Here is a 23,295-nt window from a genome sequence, read left to right as displayed (position 1 = left end):
GTAGTTCTCAATAGTGTGGCCAGGTGCCCAGAGTGGAACTCACACCTAGCATTGGTGTCACAACCCACTAGAAGCTTGCCAATAGGAGGAGCCAAAGTGCGTAACTGCACAAGTTGCAACTGCTGAAGGTTGGGAAGCAATTGGGCGTACGACATCGGAAGAGTGTCGAAATGCCTATCCATCATCCTCTGTCTCTGTTGATAGGCGGGTCTGTTACCCTGTTGCTGATGGTAATTCTGAAAACAGCTCCTTCGGTTACCTTTGCTCTGATAAGAAGACACAGCATTTGCGTCCCCTTCTCTCCTCTTCTGTCCTCCTAAGAACGGCTTCTTTGACCCTGATGATGATCCAACCCCATTTTGGATCTTACACGTCTTCAAGTAGTTCTCCACCCTCTCACCGGTAGAGACCACATTAGCAAAATTCGAGGCGTTACAACCTACCAGACGCTCCAAATAAGATCCAGGCAGTGCATTCATAAACATGTTGGCTATCTCTTTTTCCAACATCAGAGGCTGAACACGGGAAGCCATCTCTCTCCAGTGTTGAGCATACTCTTTGAAGCACTCGTTGCTCTTGAGTGACAAATTCTGGAGTTGAGTCCTGTCAGGTGCCATATCCATATTGTACTGATATTGCTTCATAAAAGCCTCCGCCAAGTCTCTCCAGCGGCGAATATGGGCTCTGTCCAGTCTCATATACCACTCCAAGGATGCCCTAGCTAGGCTGTTCTGGAAGAAGTACATGAGCGGCTTCTCATCATCAGAATATGCAACCATCTTGCGAAAGTAAGCTTGTACGTGAGTCTTCGGGCAAGAGTTGCCATTGTATTTATCAAACACGGAACTCTGAATTTTGGTGGAACTCTCACACCTGCGACCAGCCCCAAGTCAGCAACATCCACACCAAGGGCATTCTGCCCTTCCACAGCTTTCAACCTCTCTTCCAGTCTCAGAAACATAGGGTCCATACAATGGCCCATGCCAAAGTCCTCCTGAAGCTGGGGGAACTGATCCCCCTGATAATCATGGATGGGTTGTTGATCAAGGTTGACATGTGGGATCGGGGTAGGCCTTGGTCCATTGGGTCCATTAGTCTCTCCAGCTGGAGGATCGGCCACAACCTCCGGTTGAGTAGTAGGGGGATTCCTCTGTACCAATAATCTAAGCTCCTGCTGTCCCTGAGCCACTCCTTGGACCACTTCCATGAACTGATTCACGCTAATCCTTATCTCAGCGAGCTCTGCTTGTAGACCTTCCATTTCTCTTTGTTGATTCCTCCGGGTACCGTATCGGTGAATGCCTGAGTCAGCTATCCTAGTAGTGGAATACCAAACAAAATGAGAACACTACGGCGGTACCTGTTATGCAAGACATGCTAATCGATATGCCAATGCAATGACATGTTTATCAATTCCAAAAGGATATTCTACCCCTTGATTCCAGTCTCACATTAGATAAGCGGTGTAAGAAGATCGAGCCATTAGGAGAACCAGAAAACCCCGACTAGAATCAAGAAAAAGATATAAACTCTTGGGAATAGATAAACATGTGTTAAATGATATGAATGCAAAATGATGTGATGCAATGCAGTGACATGGGAATCAGGATTGTTGTATCGGCTTAAACAACTGTCAGGTCGCACTTGTTGATTCTAAGTGTTGGCAGCAATTTTAGTAAAACAAAGAGTGTTCACAAGATGTCATGTGTGATGTCTTAACATAAGATATCCTATGTACCTGCTGGAGTTAAAGAACATATGCAAGCAGGATTGTTTTAGAATTCCACATAAAATGACAAGGCTTCTGATATTGGATGTACCTGCTGGAGCTTAGATGAAAGACATGTTCATGCAGGATTGTTTCAGATGACATGCACAATGTCATGACATCTGATATGGCTGTACCTGCTATAAAAGGAAATTGGATTATGCAGGATTTTTTCCAGGATGTCAGACCCGATGTCATGACATCTTGTACATAGAACATTCAGTATGAATGTCTGGTGTTTTGTGATTGCACAATTAATTGCAATCTTTGGATGATTGAAGATATGGCTAGCTGGCGCATTCAATCATGGATTACAACCAGATTTACTTATTTTCCAAGGAGATCTATACAACTGTTATAAAAAGATTTGATTGGAAAATAGATTTAGGGTTTTCAAGATGTCCAAGCCCAGCTGAATGCTTCTATAAAAAGGGACTTAGAAAACCTGTTTGAACACACAACCAAGACTGAGCGAAATAGAGAGAGAGAGAGAGCTAGGGTTTGTGTGTTTAGTCGTAAGACTTATAGGTCATTCAAGTCATCCATTGATGATTGAATTGGACTGATTTGTGGTTGTAATTTGTCACTCTAAAGCTGTTAAGCAAGAGTGTGTGTCTACTTGATCAAAGCTGTGAAGCAAGATCAAGTGTGTGTCTTCTTGATCAAAGTTGTGAAGCAAGATCAAGAGTGTGTCTTCTTGATTGAAACTGTGACGTAAAATCAAGAGTTTGTAATTGAAAAGTATTTTCTTTTCACAAGGGATTGTTGTTTAAGATCATTGGTGTGTGATTGTAAGGGAAGTGAGTGGGTTCTCATATCTAAGAGTGCTTAGGTAGAAGTTGCACGGGTAGAGATTAGGTGAGAAAGACTGTAACTTGTTGAAGTGTACGGATAGTCTTTGAACTAATTCTATTTTAGTGAATTTCCTTCCTGGCTTGGTAGCCCTCAGACGTAGGTGAGTTGCACCGAACTGGGTTAACAATTGCTTGTGTTATTCGCTTTACCATTCTGTTTATTTTATCCATTGTGTGTTAGCAGATATCAGTGTCGTAACATTACCTTCGACATCTTATATTTGATACCAGAATTTCAATTGGTATTAGAGCAGGCATCCTGCTCTGGTTCTGGGTGAGATCTAGGGACAATACTTTCTGGTACAATGGAGAGAGATGGAGGATCTGTTCATAGGCCACCAATTCTGGATGGTTCTAACTATGACTACTGGAAACCTCGAATGGTAGCGTTTCTAAAATCCCTTGATAACAAGGCTTGGAAAGCTGTGCTAACAGGTTGGGTGCATCCTGTCATTACTAAAGAAGGAGTAGCCACCACTGAGAAGAAGCCTGAAGAACAATGGTCCAAGGAGGAGGATGATCTTTCTCTTGGAAACTCTAAAGCCTTGAATGCAATATTCAATGGGGTAGACAAGAATATTTTCAGGCTGGTAAATAACTATGAAGTGGCCAAAGAGGCTTGGAACATTCTCAAGGTCACTCATGAAGGCACCAGTAGGGTAAAGATGTCTAGACTTCAGCTGCTCACCTCCAAGTTTGAAAACTTAAAGATGAAAGAAGATGAAAACATTCATGAATTTCACATGAGTATCCTTGAGATCGCTAATGCTTCAGGAGCCCTGGGAGAGAAGATGACAGATGAAAAGTTGGTGAGAAAAATACTCAGGTCACTCCCTAAGAGATTTGCAATGAAGGTAACTGCCATAGAAGAGTCTCAAGACATCTCTAACATGAGGGTAGATGAGCTAATTGGTTCCCTCCAAACCTTTGAGTTAGGTTTGAATGATGGTGTTGAAAGGAAAACAAAGAGCATTGCCTTCATTTCAAACACAGAAGAGGATAAGAGTCAGGAGGGTGATGAAGATCTTGTCAATGAAGTAGCTATGTTGGGAAGGCAGTTCAATAAACTATTGAAAAAGATGGATGTAAGATCAAAGGAAAATGTCAAGAACATCTCATCTGACACCAGTAAATCCAACAATGCTGGAAGAAAAGTAAGAGCAGATGAGAAGCTCAAAGAAGGAAAAGAGGTTCAGTGCTATCAATGTGATGGGTATGGACACATCATGACTGAATGTGGAACCTACCTCAAGAAACAGAAGATGAGTCTTGTTGCCACATGGTCTGATGAGAGTGATACTGAAGAGGCTGCAAATCTTGTGACTGCTTTGATAGGAAGATGGGGGTCTGACGAAGACTCAAGTGATGATGAAGTAACCTTTGAAGAATTGGCCTCTACCTACAGAAAGTTGTGTCACAAAAGTGTAGAGTTGTGCAAACAGGTTGATAGCCAGAAGAAGGAAATTACTCAACTTGAGAACGAGAAGATAGAATACTTGGAAACCATCTCCAAGTTACAAACAGAAGCAGTGGTTCTGAAAGCCAAACTAGACAAGAATCCACAGGCTGAAAATCAGAAGATAGCACAGCTGGAAAGTGAGAAGGCAGACCATGCTAAAACCATCTCAAAATTGAAGACTAAAGTCATGCTTCAAAATTCTAAATTAGAAGAGATGACCAAGTATGTAAGGATGTTAAGCAATGGGTCTGACTCCTTAGACAAGATTCTTCAAACTGGACAAATAACAGGAGACAAATCTAGAATTGGGTATAATAACTCAAAACCTGAGAGAAGTGACACTGGTGTCAAACCTCAAGCCAAACTTAAGTGCATTCAAAAACCTGTGATGTCACATCATATGTCACAGCACCAAAGGAGAAAACAGTTGAAAGGAAAACACCAAAGATGGAGATGCCATTACTGTGGGAAATTTGGTCATCTAAAGCCCTTCTGTTATAAACTGTATGACTATCCTAGGTCTGCTCATCATCAGGATCACCATCAATTCAGACCCAAACATCACATGCCTATCATCAAGCAATGGGTCCCTAAGACCAATGTCACAAGTCTGATAGCTCACATTCCCCTCAGAATCTCAGCCAAGGAAGAATGGTACCTTGATAGTGGATGCTCCAGACACATGACTGGAAACCAAGACCTGCTAACTGATCTGCATCAACATACTATAAGTCATGTAACCTTTGGAGATGGAGCAAAAGGTGAAATCAAGGGAACAGGTAAGCTTGATTGCCTTGGAGTACCTAGACTTGACAAGGTTCTACTAGTCAAACGCTTAACTGCAAACCTCATAAGCATTAGCCAACTATGTGATCAAGGTCTGAATGTTAACTTCACTAAAACTGAATGTCTAATCCTGGACATAAAGAGTGAAGTAATTATGAGAGGAATCAGGACCAAAGACAATTGCTACATATGGAGCTCTCAATTGGATTGCCCCTTAAAGTATTGGGTGAGTACAGATGCTCTCAAGAGTGATGAGAAACAAGGCTGGGGAAAATGTCACACAAAGATGTCACACCAGAAGCCCAGAGGAGAAAAGGTTATGATGGCTCAAACAACTGAGAGGTTAGACCAAACAGGTGGACATTTGACCAGTCACAGGGAGAATGGAACTGTTGGGACCAAGCCACAAAGGACTCTGTGCAAAAAGGCCAAGGATAATATGGAGAAGATTTGGACGACACCTGTGAAAGGTTTAGAAGATGATAGCAGTTGGGCTCAACTGGGTTGGATGAACCTATTACTGATTGTATACAATGTCACACATGGTGTCATAACATTGTATTATGGCTTCCTGAATGCTGAAGCCAGGTCCAAAAATCAGTTTCAACACAGGTGGACAAAGTACTGGTCTAGCTATTATCACTCCATTGGGAAATTTGTGGAAGACAAATTCAGAAGTCTAAAGCTTGGACTAGAACTAGCAGACAAGCTTGCAAGGAATTTGGGTAAAATTGAATATGAGGAAGGGAAATTAGGGATTTGGACTCTTGAGAAATTATGGCAATTAAAAAGAAAAAAATAAAAGAAATAAAAATAATGTCTTCCCTTTTAAAAGAAAGAGCCATATTAATGATAAATCATTCCCAAGCTTTGAAAATAGTATCTATTCCCTTAGCACACGCTACCTAAACTCAGCAATCGCTATTTCCATTCAACTTCTAAGAAAAGCTCAGCTAGGGCAAAGAAACCTTCCTCAAAAGTCCTACAACATGTCTCAACATCCATCATCATCTGGCTCCAAATCCTCCCAACATGCAAAGACTTCACCTATGGAGTTTGTAGATGAAGATGTAATGGACGTCACTCCTCTGTGCATGATACCAGGAGACACCACAGGTACCTCCTCCAATGCTGGAGATAAGCAAGGTAATACCTCTGGTAACTCCTCTCTTCCTAAAGACATGTATTTCACTGATCGCGCTATAAGGAGACTGGTTACTAGAATTCTGAGTGAAGGACATAAAGTTGAAGGGGTCTCTACCCCCCTGTCTAGAAGGGAACCCTTTCCTGAGGGAGAACCCCATGCTGATAAAGATGATGATTCATCTAGATCAGAAAAAGAGGTGGCTGCTGAAGGGCTTTGCTCTCTAGGTAAAACCCTACCTAACAAGAAACAAAATGTGCCTCAAGAAAATATTATTGATCTAGAGGAAGAAAGCACTGAAGGAGAGGATGATCCTTTGGTTCATCTAGTTAAACCTAGCATAGCTGAGAAGCTGAGAACTAAGAAAGGAAAAAGCATGGCTAAAATGAGAGCTGCTAGAGTGAAAAAGACTGCAGGAATAAGACCCTCAAAACCCTGGAGCAAGGTTGAGGTTGGGAAAAGAAAAGAAAGAGACAGCTCTGACTCTAAGGAGGATGTTAAAGACGATGTCCTAGACATCTCCCCTGCAAAAAGGCAGGCTGTTCAGAAATCTCCTGGCAAGGCTGCTGTTGTTCATCTAGACAATATCTCCTTTCATTTGGAAGATGGAGCAGCAAAGTGGAAATATGTCATTCAGAGAAGATTAGCCATTGAAAGAGAACTTGGACAAGAAGCTGTAGAGGTAAAGAAGGTTATTGAGATGATAAAAAATGCTGGACTCATGAAGACTGTGGTAACTCTACCCCAATGCTATGAGGGGTTGGTTAAAGAGTTTATTGTTAATATCCCTGAGGATATTCATGATAAGAACAGCAGGGAATTTTGCAAGGTATTTGTAAGAGGCAAATGTGTGAAATTTTCACCAAGTGTCATCAACAAGTTCCTAGGAAGAGGAATGGATGAAGGAGTAGACCTAGAAACCACAGACAATGAGGTCTGTAGGGTTATCACAGCTGGCCAAGTTAAGGAATGACCTAGTAGAAATCACTTATCAGCTGGAAAGCTCAGTGTTAAATATGCCATCCTGCACAAGATTGGCTCAGCTAATTGGATTCCTACTAATCATGCCTCTACTATCTCCATCAATCTTGGAAGAATCATTCATGCTATTAGAACAAGGGTTAACTATGATTTTGGCAAGTTCATATTTGAACAAACCATTAGACATGCTTCTACAAATGCTGTGAAGTTACCCATTGCCTTCCCCTCCCTTATTTGTGGCATTGTCCTGAGCCAACAACCAGGGATTCTGAGCACAAGTGACATTCCAAGCAGGAGAAAATCCCCTTTGTCCATTCATTACAAGTTGTTTGAGGGAAGTCATGTCAATGATGTCATGACATCTTCCAGAAGGGAGTCTACATCTAAAGGAGGCCTGATTGACCAACTAAAAGAGACCTGCAAAGAATTGGACAATGGTATAAGGATGGCCAAGGCCAGAAAAGAAGCGTTAGAAGTTCTCATTTGTAGCCTGGAAAGGGAAGACATAGAAAAGGCTGGAAAGGACTCAAATACAAGATACCAATCGAGTTCTGAAAGCTCAGAAGACTCTGAAGGTGCAGGTGAAGATAAAGATGAAGGTGAAGGTGATACTTCTTCTTCTGACTAATGGTTCCTGCCTGAATTGAAGATTGGGAGGTGTGGTGGAAGCTGGGCTGCTGTTTGGAAGGTTGTTGTCTTGATTGGTTTTTGTTTTTGTATTTTGTGGCAGTCCTCTTGATGCCTGTTATGTAATATTTAGGGCTCTTAATGAGTTCCTTGGATTTGTTCATTATTCCAGCTATCACAACTGTGTTTAATGATGGTGTGTACTTCCTGACTTTTTGTTTTAACATGCTTAATGTTATAACATCTGTTCTAACATTCTCTGCTAGGCTAATAGACATTTATTTTGTCTAATTGGTCACCTTTGGTCAATTTTGACTAAAAAGGGGGAGAAGTGCTGATATGGAAGTTGTATGTGGCTGGACTGGAAGACAGCTATTATTGAAAGAAGTGCACAGGTGCTACAACAGTATGTTGTTCTGATGTCAAACAGGATGTCTGATATGGTGCACAGGTGTTGATGTTGAAGCAGATGTCAGGATGACATTCTGGCTGGTACAGGTGCTGGAGTTACAGTAGCTGTTATGTTTGTTGTATGCACAGTTTTAGGGGGAGAAGAAGTACCCTGGTGCATTATGCATTTGTGTGTCTTACTAGTTGCATCAATAACTAGTAATTCTGATTGTTGCACAGATTTAGGGGGAGGAGAAGTACCCTTGTGCATGTGTGTATTACTAGTAGCCATAGCTAGTAATTGTTTTGCTTCTGTTGCTGATTAAACTACTGTTAAGTTGTTTAAACTGCTGATAGTTTGCCTTGTGAACAAAAAGGACAAATATATGTTTTAGCCAAAATTTGCCAAAGGGGGAGTTTGTTGATTCTAAGTGTTGGCAGCAATTTTGGTAAAACAAAGAGTGTTCACAAGATGTCATGTGTGATGTCTTAACATAAGATATCCTATGTACCTGCTGGAGTTAAAGAACATATGCAAGCAGGATTGTTTCAGAATGCCACATAAAATGACAAGGCTTCTGATATTGGATGTACCTGCTGGAGCTTAGATGAAAGACATGTTCATGCAAGATTGTTTCAGATGACATGCACAATGTCATGACATCTGATATGGCTGTACCTGCTATAAAAGGAAATTGGATTATGCAGGATTTTTTCCAGGATGTCAGACCCGATGTCATGACATCCTGTACACAGAACATTCAGTATGAATGTCTGGTGTTTGTGATTGCACAATTAATGGAAATCTTTGGATGATTGAAGATATGGCTAGCTGGCGCTTTCAATCATGGATTACAACCAGATTTACTTATTTTCCAAGGAGATCTATACAGCTGTTATAAAAAGATTTGATTGGAAAATAGATTTAGGGTTTTCAAGATGTCCAAGCCCAGCTGAATGCTTCTATAATAAGGGACTTAGAAAACCTGTTTGAACACACAACCAAGACTGAGCGAAATAGAGAGAGAGCTAGGGTTTGTGTCTGTTTAGTCGTAAGACTTGTAGGTCATTCAAGTCATCCATTGATGATTGAATTGGACTGATTTGTGGTTGTAATTTGTCACTCTAAAGCTGTTAAGCAAGAGTGTGTGTCTACTTGATCAAAGCTGTGAAGCAAGATCAAGTGTGTGTCTTCTTGATCAAAGTTGTGAAGCAAGATCAAGAGTGTGTCTTCTTGATTGAAACTGTGAAGTAAAATCAAGAGTTTGTAATTGAAAAGTATTTTCTTTTCACAAGGGATTGTTGTTTAAGATCACTGGTGTATGATTGTAAGGGAAGTGAGTGGGTTCTCATATCTAAGAGTGCTTAGGTAGAAGTTGCACGGGTAGAGATTAGGTGAGAAAGACTGTAACTTGTTGAAGTGTACGGATAGTCTTTGAACTAATTCTATTTTAGTGAATTTTCTTCCTGGCTTGGTAGCCCCCAGACGTAGGTAAGTTGCACCGAACTGGGTTAACAATTGCTTGTGTTATTCGCTTTACCATTTTGTTTATTTTATCCATTGTGTGTTAGCAGATATCAGTGTCGTAACATTACCTTCGACTTCTTATATCTGATACCAGAATTTCAGCACTGTCCGAAAAGAAAACCACTAAGGAACATATAAGAGACCAAAGCTCTGCTCCAATAAGAATACCAGAAAACTGGGTTGGTTGAAGGTTAAGGTTTCCTGAATTTAGCCCGCCCCTCATTGGTAGGTTCTAAGAACAGAAGTTTATCAACTTCTAACCCTTCAGTCGAGAATAATACGTTTACCACTGAAGGTTTGGCATTATTACGAGACAAAAGACCTCCACTGACTCCCCTCAATAGGACATCCTAAAAGCAAGTTCCCAGCCTCGGGGTCCTCGGATTGAGCAACGAGAATGCGCCCACCAAAGCTAACATAACTGCGTCTCAAAGGAGAGGCCTCGACTGAGTCCTCGGGTAATGGTCACCAGAGTCGACGATTTCTAAAGGAACATACTGTCGTTACGGAACACCTGTAGGACAGAATATATCCAAAAGAAACCTCGTTTGGGTGTGGGTCTTCATGAACGATTTAACGTAGCAACATGCTACGCAAGCCTCATAACTATCCACTCTAAAACCTGTGTGTACGCTCAAGCCTGGGTAGTGGGCTTATCTCTCATAGAACAACCCATCCCAACAAACAACCAACAGAACAGATACAGTAATCATATGTACACAATGCAATAAGATAAAGCAGATAAATGCTGAAAGTAAATAACTGTACAAAAGAATAAACACCCAACAAACAAGAAACCTCAAAAGCTAGGAGGGACTCGTATAGGGAAACCGGGTCCCCAGCAGAGTCGCCAACTGTCGCAACTGGGCGAAAAAAAACAACAGGCGAGGAAAAAGAAACAGAAGAGTCGCCACCGTTCGTTATTTATCCCAAAGGAGGGAAAGGAAACGATCAAAGAAAACCTGAAGAAAGGAAAAGACAAGGTCTCGCAACCAAATCTTGGGTTCAGGAGTCGATTATGCGAAGGGAAGGTATTAGCACCCCTACGCATCCGTAGTACTATACGGGATCCATTCTTGTTGTTCTAGTCTAAAGGGTGTGTGTATATCTAAAGTACTATCTTCTAAAAGAAAGTCAAAAGAAAATGAAAATGACTCGCAAGGATGTCGCATCCACTGCCTATGCATCTTACCTGAGTATGAGAATCAGAGTCTTCATAGCTCGGCTACCTATGGGCGAAGGAGAAGTGTGCTCGATAAGACATCACGTCTTATGCCTACGTATCTCATCTGGAATAAGAATCAGAGCAAAACATAGTTCAGCTAACTACGGGAACAAAGGGTCTCGATTGCAACTAGGGCAAGAGAAAGGGAAGGTCTCGATCGCAACGAGGGTGAGAGAAAAGAATCGCAGCAAGGGCGAAAGCAAACAAGGATTAGTTGTTAGTCGTTAGTCAAAAATCGGCAAGACATCGCATCTCATGCCTACGTATCTCATCTGAACATGAGAATCAGAGTTGTCGTAGTTCACCTAACTAGGGGTTAAGGATTGCCATCTGAACATGGACTTACAAAAGAGGACACCAGCTGTGTCAAAGGAAAGTGGGCAATGTGTTCAACGTCCTAGCAGTAGGTGTCGCAGCTCGCTGAATCGAGTCTTAGGCAGTTACCTCTTTGCAATAGAACGGACTGACATGCCACAAGATCGGAGACGCACGGAAGGTCTAAAAGTGGGGGAGCTTTGCCCTAGAGTTGCATGCAATGTGGACCTATGTGTTAGGATTTACAAAGGGAACATCTACCTAATGTTAACATGCAAAGAATAAGGGAATTCTACCTATGTTATCATACAAAGGGTCCTACCTACTGGGTGCTACCTAAACGGAACAAGAGTCGACGGATGGAGCCAGGAGAGGAGCCACGGATAAGGGTAGATGGCGATGCCTGAGGCAATCGACTTACAGGTAGATGGAGATGCATGAAGCAATCGACTTACAAGAGAAATGCTGATGCATGAAGCAATCGACTTACAAAAGAAATGGCGATGCATGAAGTAATCGACTTACAAAAGGATGGATGAATACGTGCTGGTTCTGTTAAGTTTTGAAAATGATTACTCGACGTTAGATCGAGCTTTTGATCTTGTTTTGAAATGATTATCGGATGTTCGTTTTAATTCTTGTATTAACAGATGAATAAAGAATGAAAGTATAAATATTTTACACTTCATGGGAGAGGGGTACATTTGTTATGAATGGGGATTGTTCATGGCAATCAAACAATAAGAATATATGCCTCAAACATCATACAAGTAGGCAACGGTTATCAATCAAATCGGATAAGCAAACATGTATATAATCAAACCAAAGAATCAAAGAATGAAATAATGGGGCATTAAGCAATGCATGGGAGTATGAACATGTTAAACAATCAAGCAACAGAATGCATGGATGTAAGAAACAAGTATAAAAGATGATAGATGAATCAGACAGATGAAGAGAAATGTACAAAAGGGTCCACTGAATAATTAAATCAGGAAATGAGGCAAGGACCAAATAAAGTCAAGATGAAAGGCCTCTAATACATGGCATATGAGATGAACAAGGGAGGATCAAAAGATCTCTTCAATTTCCCTAAGCAATCCCTAAGTCAAACATCGATCACAAAGAAGTCAACTGAAAATTCAAGTCAACTTAAAAAATAGGAAATAAATAGCGAATTAATCAATAAAATTATGAAAAATTAAACTAAATGAGGTGGGGTTAGGACATCATCATCCCCCAAAAAGATTTTAAAAATAATGAAAATTGGTTATTGAATTAATTGAAATAAAACAAAGGTCAAACAAAAAGTCGACCAACCAAACTAGGTCAAAAATAAATACAAAATAAATAAAAAATAGGAAATAAAATTCCAAGAAAATGTCAGGTTGACCATGGGATAGTGGTCAACCTTCATCCCACAAATCAAAAGCTAAAAATAATTTTAAGACATAAAAAGAAAATCAAGAAAAAATGTGTGTTAAAATGGACCATTTGGAATAAATAATTAAAATAAAATATTAATATTAAATAAATACGAAAATAAAAATTAAATAAAATTGAGTAAGACATTAAGAAATGTGGAAAATATTTTTTATTAGTTAAAATCAAAACAGAATAAAAATAAGAATTAAAAAAAAGAAAATGAAAATGGGAAATGGATCAGCTGATGGGCCAGGAAATGGAGGTGTGAAGAGCGAATGTCATAGGCCCATGGTCCACAACCATTAAATCCAGCGTGACACACATTAAAATTACATTTTAATAAGAAAAGTCATGTAACATAATATCAATTGGACAATGCAACTTAAGTGACTAAATGACAAAATAGGAAGCACGACCAGGATTAGAAGACAAGCAATAGATCTAAAGGCTCATGAAGCGCCATGTATTCATCTTCTCCATTGGACCAAGGAAACCCTAATTCCATGCAAGAAAACACAGCACATGCAGTGGATTTTTCCAAACTTCCACTCAATAATACTACCACTATGATGCACCAAATGACATGAAATAAAAAACCAAAACTCAAGTATGAAATGTGTAGATTAACATGGTATCCTTGTTTGAGTAAAATGATGGCTTGATCATGGAGAAATATTGTCAACAAGGTGACAACATGGGCACGGGCTAGGGCAAAAAACTCAGCAGCACAAATGAATATCATAGACATTGCCTCGCATGGACGGCTTCACAAGTACATGATTGACATCGTAATGATGATGAGCATGGTAAGCAAGCATATAAATAGCATGGTGAACAATAATAAGCATAGGTATATCAACACATGGCCATGGAAGAGAAGCAAGATGATTACCTAGTGGAGGTTAGGTCCACTGCCCTTTGGTTATGGAGAGAAATAGAAGAAGATGAGGTTGCCTTGACGTTTCAAGAATCTTCAACTTGAGAGCTTGATGAGAAGAATGGAATCTGACCTTGCCTTGCTTGCCACGAAATCCCAATGCCTTTTAGGTTTAGGGTTTGCAGCTTTTAAATATGGTGGATCAAGTGTTTGATGGGCTTAGAAATAATTGTTGTCCATGAGAAAAATAATGCAAAGTGAGGTGTATTAGGAATGGACACATGAGGTTTGTGTTTTGGGCCAAATTTAAGTGAGTGAATATTCAATGCATGGCCAAATGAGGTAAAAAAAACGTGGGTTGGTTTGCAGCATGGCTTGGAAAGCAAGAGATTCATTTCAAAGTGATGACTTTGAGGCCATGTAACTTGATAGTCAAGTCACCAAATGATGAAATAATGCAAACAATAGAAAGATCTCATGGAGTATGTCATCTTTCATGTTGAGCACAAGTTGAAATGATGACTGGAAGAAGGTGAAAAATGGGCCTCAAGTTCAGGTCTCAACATTGCAAAACTCTTGGGCCAGTTTGGCCTAGAATCTTCCTAGAAAATCAAGTCATGGTGCCCACTTTAGGTGAATGTATCTCTCAAACCATGGATACAAATGAGATGATTCCAAAAGGAGGTGAAAGAGGACATGGAAAGGTATAATTATTGTGAAGAAAACATTTTCAATTGGTGCCTTGAAGTACAAGAAAATTGGCCAAGAAGTATTGACAAACTTTGAAGATTTTGAGACTTAGAAATTTTTCTAAGTGTCCTAAAAATATGTCTCACTTTGACTAAGCATAACTTTCTCAATTTTGATCCAAATGGAGCAAACTCTATATTTCTAGAAAGCTTGGAACAAGAAGAAAAACTTTCATACTGGAGAAATTTTCAAAGGGTGCTTTTATCTTGATGGAAAATGAGCTTAAAGTGAGTGCAACAATCATGAAAACTTGCCCTAAATAGAAAGTCAACCATTTCCAAATTAAGTAACTTTGCCAAGTCCTGATTAAATGATGAATCCATGATCCAACCTTGATCAAACTTCACATGTAGGCTCCCCTAGGCATGGATTTTGAGATTCCACTCTCAAAATGTCAGGAGTTGACTTCTCTGGCCCCACAGTTAACTTTTCCCAAACTGTCTGATTCTCGATTCCAGTGATCAATTGAAGCACCTTTGGCTCAAATAAATAGCTGATTTTTTGTATGTAGACCCTTATGGACATATGGAGGGCCATGAAAAATATTTTCACCCAAAGAATCAGAAATAAACTGATTTTATACCAAACCCTATATTTAGGGCAAATGATCAAGAACTGATTGCACTGCTTGCCAATGGATCTTTCTGAGATAATTATGAGTCTTTCTAGGCCAAGATGCCTCTCTAATCATGAAAAGGAAGAGCTCCTCTACTTCCAACCAAACATTTCCTGTTGCAAGTAGCCATGAAACCTTAATTTCCTGATTAAATCCAGATGAACACTCTGATAGCTCTGAATCCTTCGCTGTTGAATTGAGGACCATAATAAGATACCTGGAGACTCCTGAGACCCTTGAGACTTGTATACTTAGAAAATGAAGTCCAATTCTCAATATTGCTTTGTGTGGGCTCCTTCTGTTAAGGAGTGATCAATCAAAACCTGATTTCCATGTCACTAATGCAGTATGCAATGAGTGTGGCCTATTATGATGCTAATGAAGTGTAAAACATAATCCCATGCTTCCAGGAAAAATGTAGGGTAAATTTTGGGGTATTACAGATAGTAGTTGAAACAAAGATCAGACATAGACTTACCCTCAAATAAAATAAGGGACCGAGAACGATGAAGACCTCCACAAGGGGCATAATCGGCTTCGTTCGGGTAACCTTTTATAAAACCTTTGGCCTAACTGAAGTCCAAGCAACTTGAAGCCTCTGGCGTAATCGACTGCGGTTGGGTCATGAAAACTAAAAGCCTCTAACCTCCATTTAATGTCAACCCCCATGGGGCTCTAAACATCGGTCATGCAAAATAAAAGCCTCTGAACTCCATTTAGCGTCAACCCCCATGAGGCTATGAACGTCGATCATGCAAAATAAAAGTCTATGACCTCTATTTAATGTCAACCCCCCATGGGGTTCTGAACGTCGGTCATGCAACATAAAAACCTCTGACCTCCATTTATTGTCAATCCCCCATGGGGCTCTGAACATCGGTCATGCAAAATAAAATACTCTGACCTCCATTTAACGTCAACCCCCATAAGGGCTTTGAACGTAGGTCATGCAAAATAGAAGCCTCTGACCTCCATTTAACGTTAACCTGCCATGGGGCTCTAAACGTCGGTCATGCAAAATAAAAGCCTGTGACCTCTATTTAATGTCGACCCCCACGGGGCTCTAAACGTCGGTCAGGAAAATATCTGACATAATCTACTCGGAGTTAACTGGTATGTGTTTCGGATTAATGAGACCCTTCAAATCATTAAGGCCCGACGTTGGGGCTTCAAACCTATACAATATAAACTCCAACTAAAAATAAAAGACGACTCATTCAGAGCCGAACATTTTATCTATTTCCATTCGAATAAATAAGTTGTTATCAAGGAGATATAAATGTATTAGGAATAATATCTAAAAGGGTTAACACAATCGTAGCTAAATAAAATCTTATAAGATCTTGATTTGCATTCAAGAGTGAATCGTTGATTCGTTAAGAAACACTATCCTACATGTATCTCGGCCAGGGTGTGTGAACCCGACTTCAATGGTCTAGAGTTGGCCATATCTTATTTAATCATAGTACTGTGAGGGACTCCGATTATAGAACCCAGATTACCATAATACTCAAAACCTATATAGGGTAGCACAAATTTAAGAACAAGATCAAGCATTGGAGTGATTAAAACAGAGCTTCAATAGATTGAGACCCCACTAGGGCTCTCCAAATTCTCCATGTCTGGAACTCACTGAGTTCTACAATGACTAAAATGGTCGAGAACCCCTGGGGCTCTCCGACTTCTCTATGACCAGAACCCGCTGGGGTCGAAGACAACTCTATGTCAAGAATCTACTAGGAATCTCTGGCTTCTTTATTAAAGACGTAGTGTTCTCTGACATCATTAAAATTGTAGGTTTTCCTAAGATACGCTTGGAGCTTACCTTTCTCCTTAGCAAAACAAAAATACGCTTTGGGCTTAAAGGTGAGGTAATTATCAAAGATCAGTAGAAGTAAATCAAAATACAACATTGTTATAAATTTGAGGACCTCAATAGGATCCTAACATATTACGGTAGAAAATGAGAGAAAATATGGAAGAAGATATGCACCATGTTATAAAATATTTTCCACGATCATTCACATCTTTGTGCCAATTTAGAAAGTGAAGGAAGGTAATAGTAGACCTAGTTGTACCTTATCTTCAAATGGTGAATAAAGTTTCGAGCTTCTTTTGTCCGAACATTTCATACTTTTAGGATTCATGCACGAAGGGCTTATATACATCCCATAAATTATTTGACCGTCCGAGGTATGAAACTGGAATTTCTAAACTTGGCCGAGATATCCATTTCTTGTCGAGATGGTTATGTAGGAACCTTAAACCGGCACACATAGGCCAACCCTTGATGTCGGGAGGCCGGGTTCCTTAAAACAGTTAAGGGGCAGAATAAGGATGATATAAAGGTTATGAAATGTTAGTGTACATCCCGGATTTTATTTGAACCCGGATATGGCCGGGATGTATCTCGGAGTATTATTATGAGTCCAAACAACAAGTTCTATACTCATCCCGAATTTAATCGATAGGGCTCTGAAGGAACAATCAAGGTTTGGAGCTGTTACAGAATGATTGATGAATCAATTACGTATCACTAATGGTCATAAATAGTTACAAGTACTTATTAAGGCCATTACGAATAATTAAAATAAACGGTTATGTTTGTGATGACCATAAGGCCTAGTTATTATAACTATTCATTAAGGAGAGGCTGATAGTATAAAAAAGTCCTAAGACCAAATAGAAAAGGGGGATGGGGATGATGAATAAAATAAAAAAGAGAAACCCTATGAAGAAACCCTGGACCACCAACAATGGTGGCCATTAACCTCTTACTTATTATAGACACTCCAACCAAACATTCACGACCTTCCCTGGTTAGCATCAGGGAGGTACTCAGAAAAAAACCAAAGTAAATCTAGAAGACTATTTAACTCCTCAAAGGAATGTGAGAATAAGAAGTGTAATCCTAGAAGTTTATGCTATAATTATGGTAAAGAGGGTCATTATAGGTCGGAGTGTCCAATGAAGAAGAAACATAATGAGAAAGGCCATCACAAGAAATCTAGAAAGTTTAGAAGAGCATATGTTGCTTGTGAGAATGAAAGTGATGCCTTAAGTGATAAAAGCTCAACTTCAAGTGAAGAATCAACCCGAATTTTCCTCATGGAAAACAAAAAGAAGAAAAAGGTTATAAGTCATTCTAATCTTGAATCTACTCATGCCTTATCTTACTATCAATTCTAAGAATCTTTTGAAAATATACAAAGACAAGCCATAAATGCTTTCAAAAGATTAACTTCAAACAAAAGAATATTTACCACTTATAAGCTAAAATTTAGGAAAATGAAAAGAATATGGAATCTCTAGGGTAATTTATGCAAGATATTCTAAAAGATAAGAGTGAGTATGTCAAGCCTTCATAGTTTGGTTGTGAAACTTGTCACATTTAAAAAAAAGAGTCAAGAAAAGGGTTACTTTTAAACCTAAGGTTACTTTTTCTATTGATACTTATAAATATGATATTACTTCTCATAATCCTTATAGAAGGTATAGTTTTATTGAAAAGGGTCCTAACAACAAAAGTTCATCTTCTCATAACTTGTATTGTCATTATTATTGCAAAAAGGGTCACACTATTGCAAAATGCAAATTTATGAGACTTTTTGTTCCTAAAGGAGCCTGTTAATTCTATGTATTTGTGATTGGAAATAATTTTGGTAAAACTTACTTAACAACAACATGTTGAACAAGATGTCCTAACATGTGGATCCGACATCTTGTATGTTACATGTTTACTCTTGGTAACATTTGTTTGATTAACATATTACTGAATAATCTGGGAATATTAAGTAATCCTATGTGGAGTCCAAGATTGAGGAATCAAAGATTCTATTTGAATTTAAAGTTATTTTATTTTTATAAATTGAGACATTTTAGGAAACTCTTGATTGAAGACCTAATTTTATATAGAAGTTTCTGCAGACCTTTAGCACCCGTTTCACTGCGTGTTTGAAGCCCAAATCCAGTCCATACTTTGGCTATATATAGAATGCCACAAACCTAATTGAAGTATGGATCAAATATTGTTTTCACTGAGTTTAGGGTTTCTGTGTTCATGTTAATTGTGAGCCTCTCTAATATCATCTTAATATAAGACTAGGTCTGTCTCTATTGAGTTGTAAGTTCTGTAAATCACTCTTAAGCTTTTAAGCATTAAGTGATTGCGTGTCTTTGAAGTGTAACTTCTGAAACTTTCATAATTGTATTGTTTCATCACTGTTTTGATTGAAAGGGAAATGAGAGGGGTCTCATACCTAGGTGACTCTTAGGTAGAAGTTAAGCACAAGTAGCGATTAGGGAGTAGATTGTAAACTATATATAGTTTGCCGAAGGTCTATAAACTGATACTATTAGTGGATTTTCTCCCAAGCTTGGTATCCCCTAGATGTAGGTGTTGTTGTACACCGATTTGGATTAACAACTTTGTGTGTTATGTTATTTTTTGTACTCTTAACTGTATGTTATATTGTCATTATGTTTTGATCAGATATCAGTGTCTCGACATCTCTTAGGACATCTGATATCTGCATACCAGAATTTCAGAGCCTTTCAATGGTTGCCTAAATGCAACCAAGGTTTCATTAATCATCAAAGACCCAATGAAGATTGGGTACCTATCACTATTTATTGATCTTGCAAGATAAATGTCTTAACTCTATGTGATCTCACTCATGGAGGCTCAAGGCATAATACGTGTGACATCTCCTTATTGTTTTGACTATGTAGAAAGCAAGATGGATTATGTTACCAAGGAGGTTAACTTTTAGTGTTTATTTTAATTGGTAAAAGTGTGTTGATTATTATTAATGTTTTCTATTTGAGAATTATTGGAAAAGGTATCGTGTTTCATGATGTAGGTTATCTTTAACAAGATATGCTCAAGTCCATCAAATTAGGGATTGATCGACCTAAGATGATAAAACATGAGGAGGAGAAGGATAATCGTCATGATTGAACAAGATTGAAATTCCAAATATAAGGATAATCATCAAGTCATTGAGACACTTGGATACATTATTAATCGCATTTTAAAGTAATTAAAAAGTGTGACGACATGATGTGTGTGACCTTTGTGAACTTCTGTTGGCCTTGGATCATGATGGTTTGGATCACGATTCTCATCAAACTCAATGGATCTTGGGTGTTAATGGGGCGAAAACCCCAATCCACAAAAATGGATGATTGATTTTGATGATGACTTGATCAAACTTTTGGTCCAATTTGGGTGTGAACTCTCTTGTCCCCTTCTTCTTCATCTCTTTCTTTTCTCTTTGATCAATTGGATGGCCTGTGTCCATCTTATTCATGATGTGTGGTTTGATGCTTGATAAAGATTCATCATTTCAAATCTACCTCCTAATTGATCATGAATCATTTAAGGTACTTTGGATTGATGCATAAGTCTGTCCTAAGCACTATGAAGTGTAGATTGAAGTAATGGACCATCCTCCTAGCCATTGTGCTTGATCATTTCCTTTTTTTCTTTTTTTTTGTGTGGCATGGCTTTAGGAGAATGAATTACATATCATTTATCTAGCATGTATTAACACTAACATTATTATTGACCGACCTCAAATAGTTGTGACTTCTACACAAGTCCAATTACGATTGCTTAACATAGCGCTAAATTCGTCCCAAAAGTAAGGCATTTTTATAAGTGAGATTGTAAGTCTCCTATTCCTCATAGTATTGTGTGAAAATATTGCTCCCTTTTAATTTGTGAGAACTAGTAGCATACTTGTTAATTTTATCCAAGTTGGAGCCCTTCTCATGATGATGTATAGGTTCATATTTTCATACTTGTGGATGAATAGTTGAGTGTTCTCCAAAAAATGATCAAAATATCTTTCATCTTTGATCACTACTATAATTTACTAACATCTTATTACATTAGATTTATTTTGATGTCATTTATTTTATGCTTTTATTTCTTATTATTTACTTTATGCTTTTATTTTAGCATCTCATATCATATTGTTTTGTGGCTTATTATTTGTTCTTTGTCGATTTGGACTTTCATTTCCTTGTAAAAAATATTAATAAAGAAAAAACCCCTAAAAGTTTTATTTCCCTTGATTCATGGGCTTGAGGTTACTATCCTTAGCATTGTTATAGAGTTATTGACTTAGAGCTAGGACCTTGACATTTTCTTTTGGAGATTTTGATTTGACACCTTGGGATTCATCTGAATTTAGACTTCTTTGTGAAGACTTGGCTTGGTTATTTTGGTTTCATCTGACACATGGATTATTATTTGCTTATCTGGCTTGCTTGAGGCTTAATCTAAAGGAGGTAATTCTTTCTTGACTTATGTCATAAAGCTTTCTATCTCTTGGTTAGATCTTTACTCCATAGCTTTTACTTTATGCTCTAGGATAGTCTCTTTTTCTCCTCTTCTTCTTTAATTTTCAAAAACTCCTCTCTCTTTTACAAAACATTCTTGTTTTCTAACTTGAACCACTTTCTCAATAAACCTTGACTTTTTGTCAAGTGATTTTCAGAACTTTTTTCCTAATAAATGCTAATACTTTCCCTTTGCATAACCAACCCCTAGACCCTTGTCTCTTTTATTAGTTTTTATTTTAAAACTTCTTCGGGTTTTTGTTCGTACTTTTTCTCTATTCCTTTGGAAACAATAAAAACACGGTGGCGACTCTTGCTGTATGAGTTAAGTTAATAAATAGCTTAATCTCAAAAAAAAATCCGCTATAGAAAAGTGGCAACTCTGTTGTGGAGTAGCCCCTAGTGGGTTAAGCCCATCTATGTTTATATGTATATATTATGTTTGTTGTTGGTTGTTATTTATTGTTCTTCTTGGTGCTTGGTGATCTCTGCATGGTGAGATAAGTCCTATACCCGGACTTTAGTGCTCTTATGATAGGAGGGAGGTATAGTCATGTTTGGCTTATGTGGAGTTAATCCTTAATAAGCTGACTTGAGATCCTCTACTCAGTGGAGGCCCTTTTGGGATTATTGATGTCACACGAGTAGTCATAGTTGGAATTATTTTTTCCGACCTGGGAGCCCGAGAGGCTGAGGACCTTAGAACTCTTAACCCATCTTACACTTTTAGGATGTAGTGTGGTGCTATTCAGGTGTAGACTTGAATTAGTTGTTACGCGATACTACACTCGGACGAGTTTCTCTTGAGAATATTATTGGTTGACGAGTAGTCGTTTAAGCCGGTAATATCTAAAAGATGGAACTATGACTCTGGGTACTTTTTAGATCCTTGTTCTACAGGTGATTATCCCCTTATCATATACATTGTCGTTTGGATCTTACCCTTGGCTCCATGCTCGTGACTTCAGACCTTGTTTGTGTGCTTTGTGTGATCCTGTTTGTGATTGTTGCATCATGCATTTATTGTATTCATGGACATTTTTCTCAAATTTTAAAGGAACTTAGAGACTCCCTTTGCAAACATCATAAATATTTTGACTATGGATATTGGAAGAAGAAACACTCGGAAATACAGTTTCAGATGTCCCGATCTCACGGAATTAAGGAAGCTAGCATCTTTTGTGGATGATCCTAAGGATTTCAGAGACCGTTTTGGAAGAGTTCTGTCTATTCTATCTACTGATGTTGAGGATGGTCTTCTTTGTAGTTTGGTTCAGTTCTATGATCCTGTTTACCGGTGTTTCACTTTCCCCGATTATCGGTTATTTCCTACCATGGAGGAGTATGCTTATCTTTTGGGTATATCAGTTTCTGATAGAGTTCCTTTTAGTGGGGTGGAAGGAAATCATGAATCCCGAGTTATTGCCAAAACTATTTACCTGAGGAAATCTGATATAGATGCTAATATCAATGTCAAAGAAAGTATCAAAGGATTGACTTCAAAGTTTTTGGTTGAGAAAGCTTTTTTATTTTTCTAATGCTGGTAGCATGGTGGCCTTTGAAACTATTCTTACCTTACTCATCTATGGTTTGGTATTGTTTCCCAACATTGACAATTTTGTTCATGTTAATGCTATGAGGATATTCTTTATTGGGAATCCAGTTCCAACCTTGCTTGGTGACACCTATTTCTCCATTCATCATATGACTTCTAAATGAGGTGGAACTATTATATGTCGTGCGCCTTTACTATACAAGTGGTTTATTTTGCACTTGTCACAGACTGAAAGAGTTATGTCTCTCACCAATGACGACAACACTTTGTACTCTTCTGTTTACAACGAAGTTGAGATTATTGATAGTTATGGGGAGTTCTCCAATGTGCCTCTTCTTGGTACACAAGAAGGAATCAACTACAATTCGACTTTGGCAAGATGTCAACTTGGGTTCTCTATGAAAGACGAGCCTAATAACACCTTGTTAGAAGGTTTATTTTTCAAGGAAGGGAAAGACACTCAAGGATTGAAAGCTAGGATGATGCATGCTTGACACAATATTTGTAGAAAAAGAAAATGTGAGCTTGGATTGAAGAATTGTATAGATTTGGAGCCTTATACTAGTTGGGTGAAGAAGAGAGCAAAAGAGTTCAAGATGCCTTACGCCTAAGAAAGATCTATGTCTTTAGTGATGGTCAAATCGCCC

At 38.6% G+C, this 23,295-nt stretch overlaps 1 protein-coding gene across 1 annotated transcript; it reads left to right on the top strand.

The window, feature by feature from the left end:
• Positions 1–5,856: 5,856 nt before the first annotated feature.
• On the top strand, positions 5,857–17,934 carry LOC127103141 (uncharacterized). The gene is made up of 3 exons (XM_051040421.1): positions 5,857–6,519; positions 6,649–6,840; positions 17,632–17,934. The coding sequence occupies exons 1-3, from the start codon at positions 5,857–5,859 to the stop codon at positions 17,932–17,934; spliced, it is 1,158 nt and encodes a 385-aa protein (XP_050896378.1).
• The last annotated feature ends 5,361 nt before the right edge of the window (positions 17,935–23,295 follow it).

The sequence above is a fragment of the Lathyrus oleraceus genome, chromosome 7 (genome assembly GCF_024323335.1).
Source record: "Lathyrus oleraceus cultivar Zhongwan6 chromosome 7, CAAS_Psat_ZW6_1.0, whole genome shotgun sequence".
NCBI classification, from domain to species: Eukaryota; Viridiplantae; Streptophyta; class Magnoliopsida; order Fabales; family Fabaceae; genus Lathyrus; species Lathyrus oleraceus.
Note: the sequence above shows the minus strand (reverse complement) of the source record. Positions and strands in the feature narration are given on the sequence as shown.

Bases quoted from the DNA above. Each gene is read 5' to 3' on its own strand.
- LOC127103141 (XM_051040421.1), top strand. From the start codon at position 5,857: ATGTCTCAACATCCATCATCATCTGGCTCCAAATCCTCCCAACATGCA. The intron at 6,520-6,648 runs GTCCTAGACATC...TATGTCATTCAG, and splicing joins AGGAGGATGTTAAAGACGAT to AGAAGATTAGCCATTGAAAG. The intron at 6,841-17,631 runs GTATTTGTAAGA...AACTCCTCAAAG, and splicing joins ACAGCAGGGAATTTTGCAAG to GAATGTGAGAATAAGAAGTG.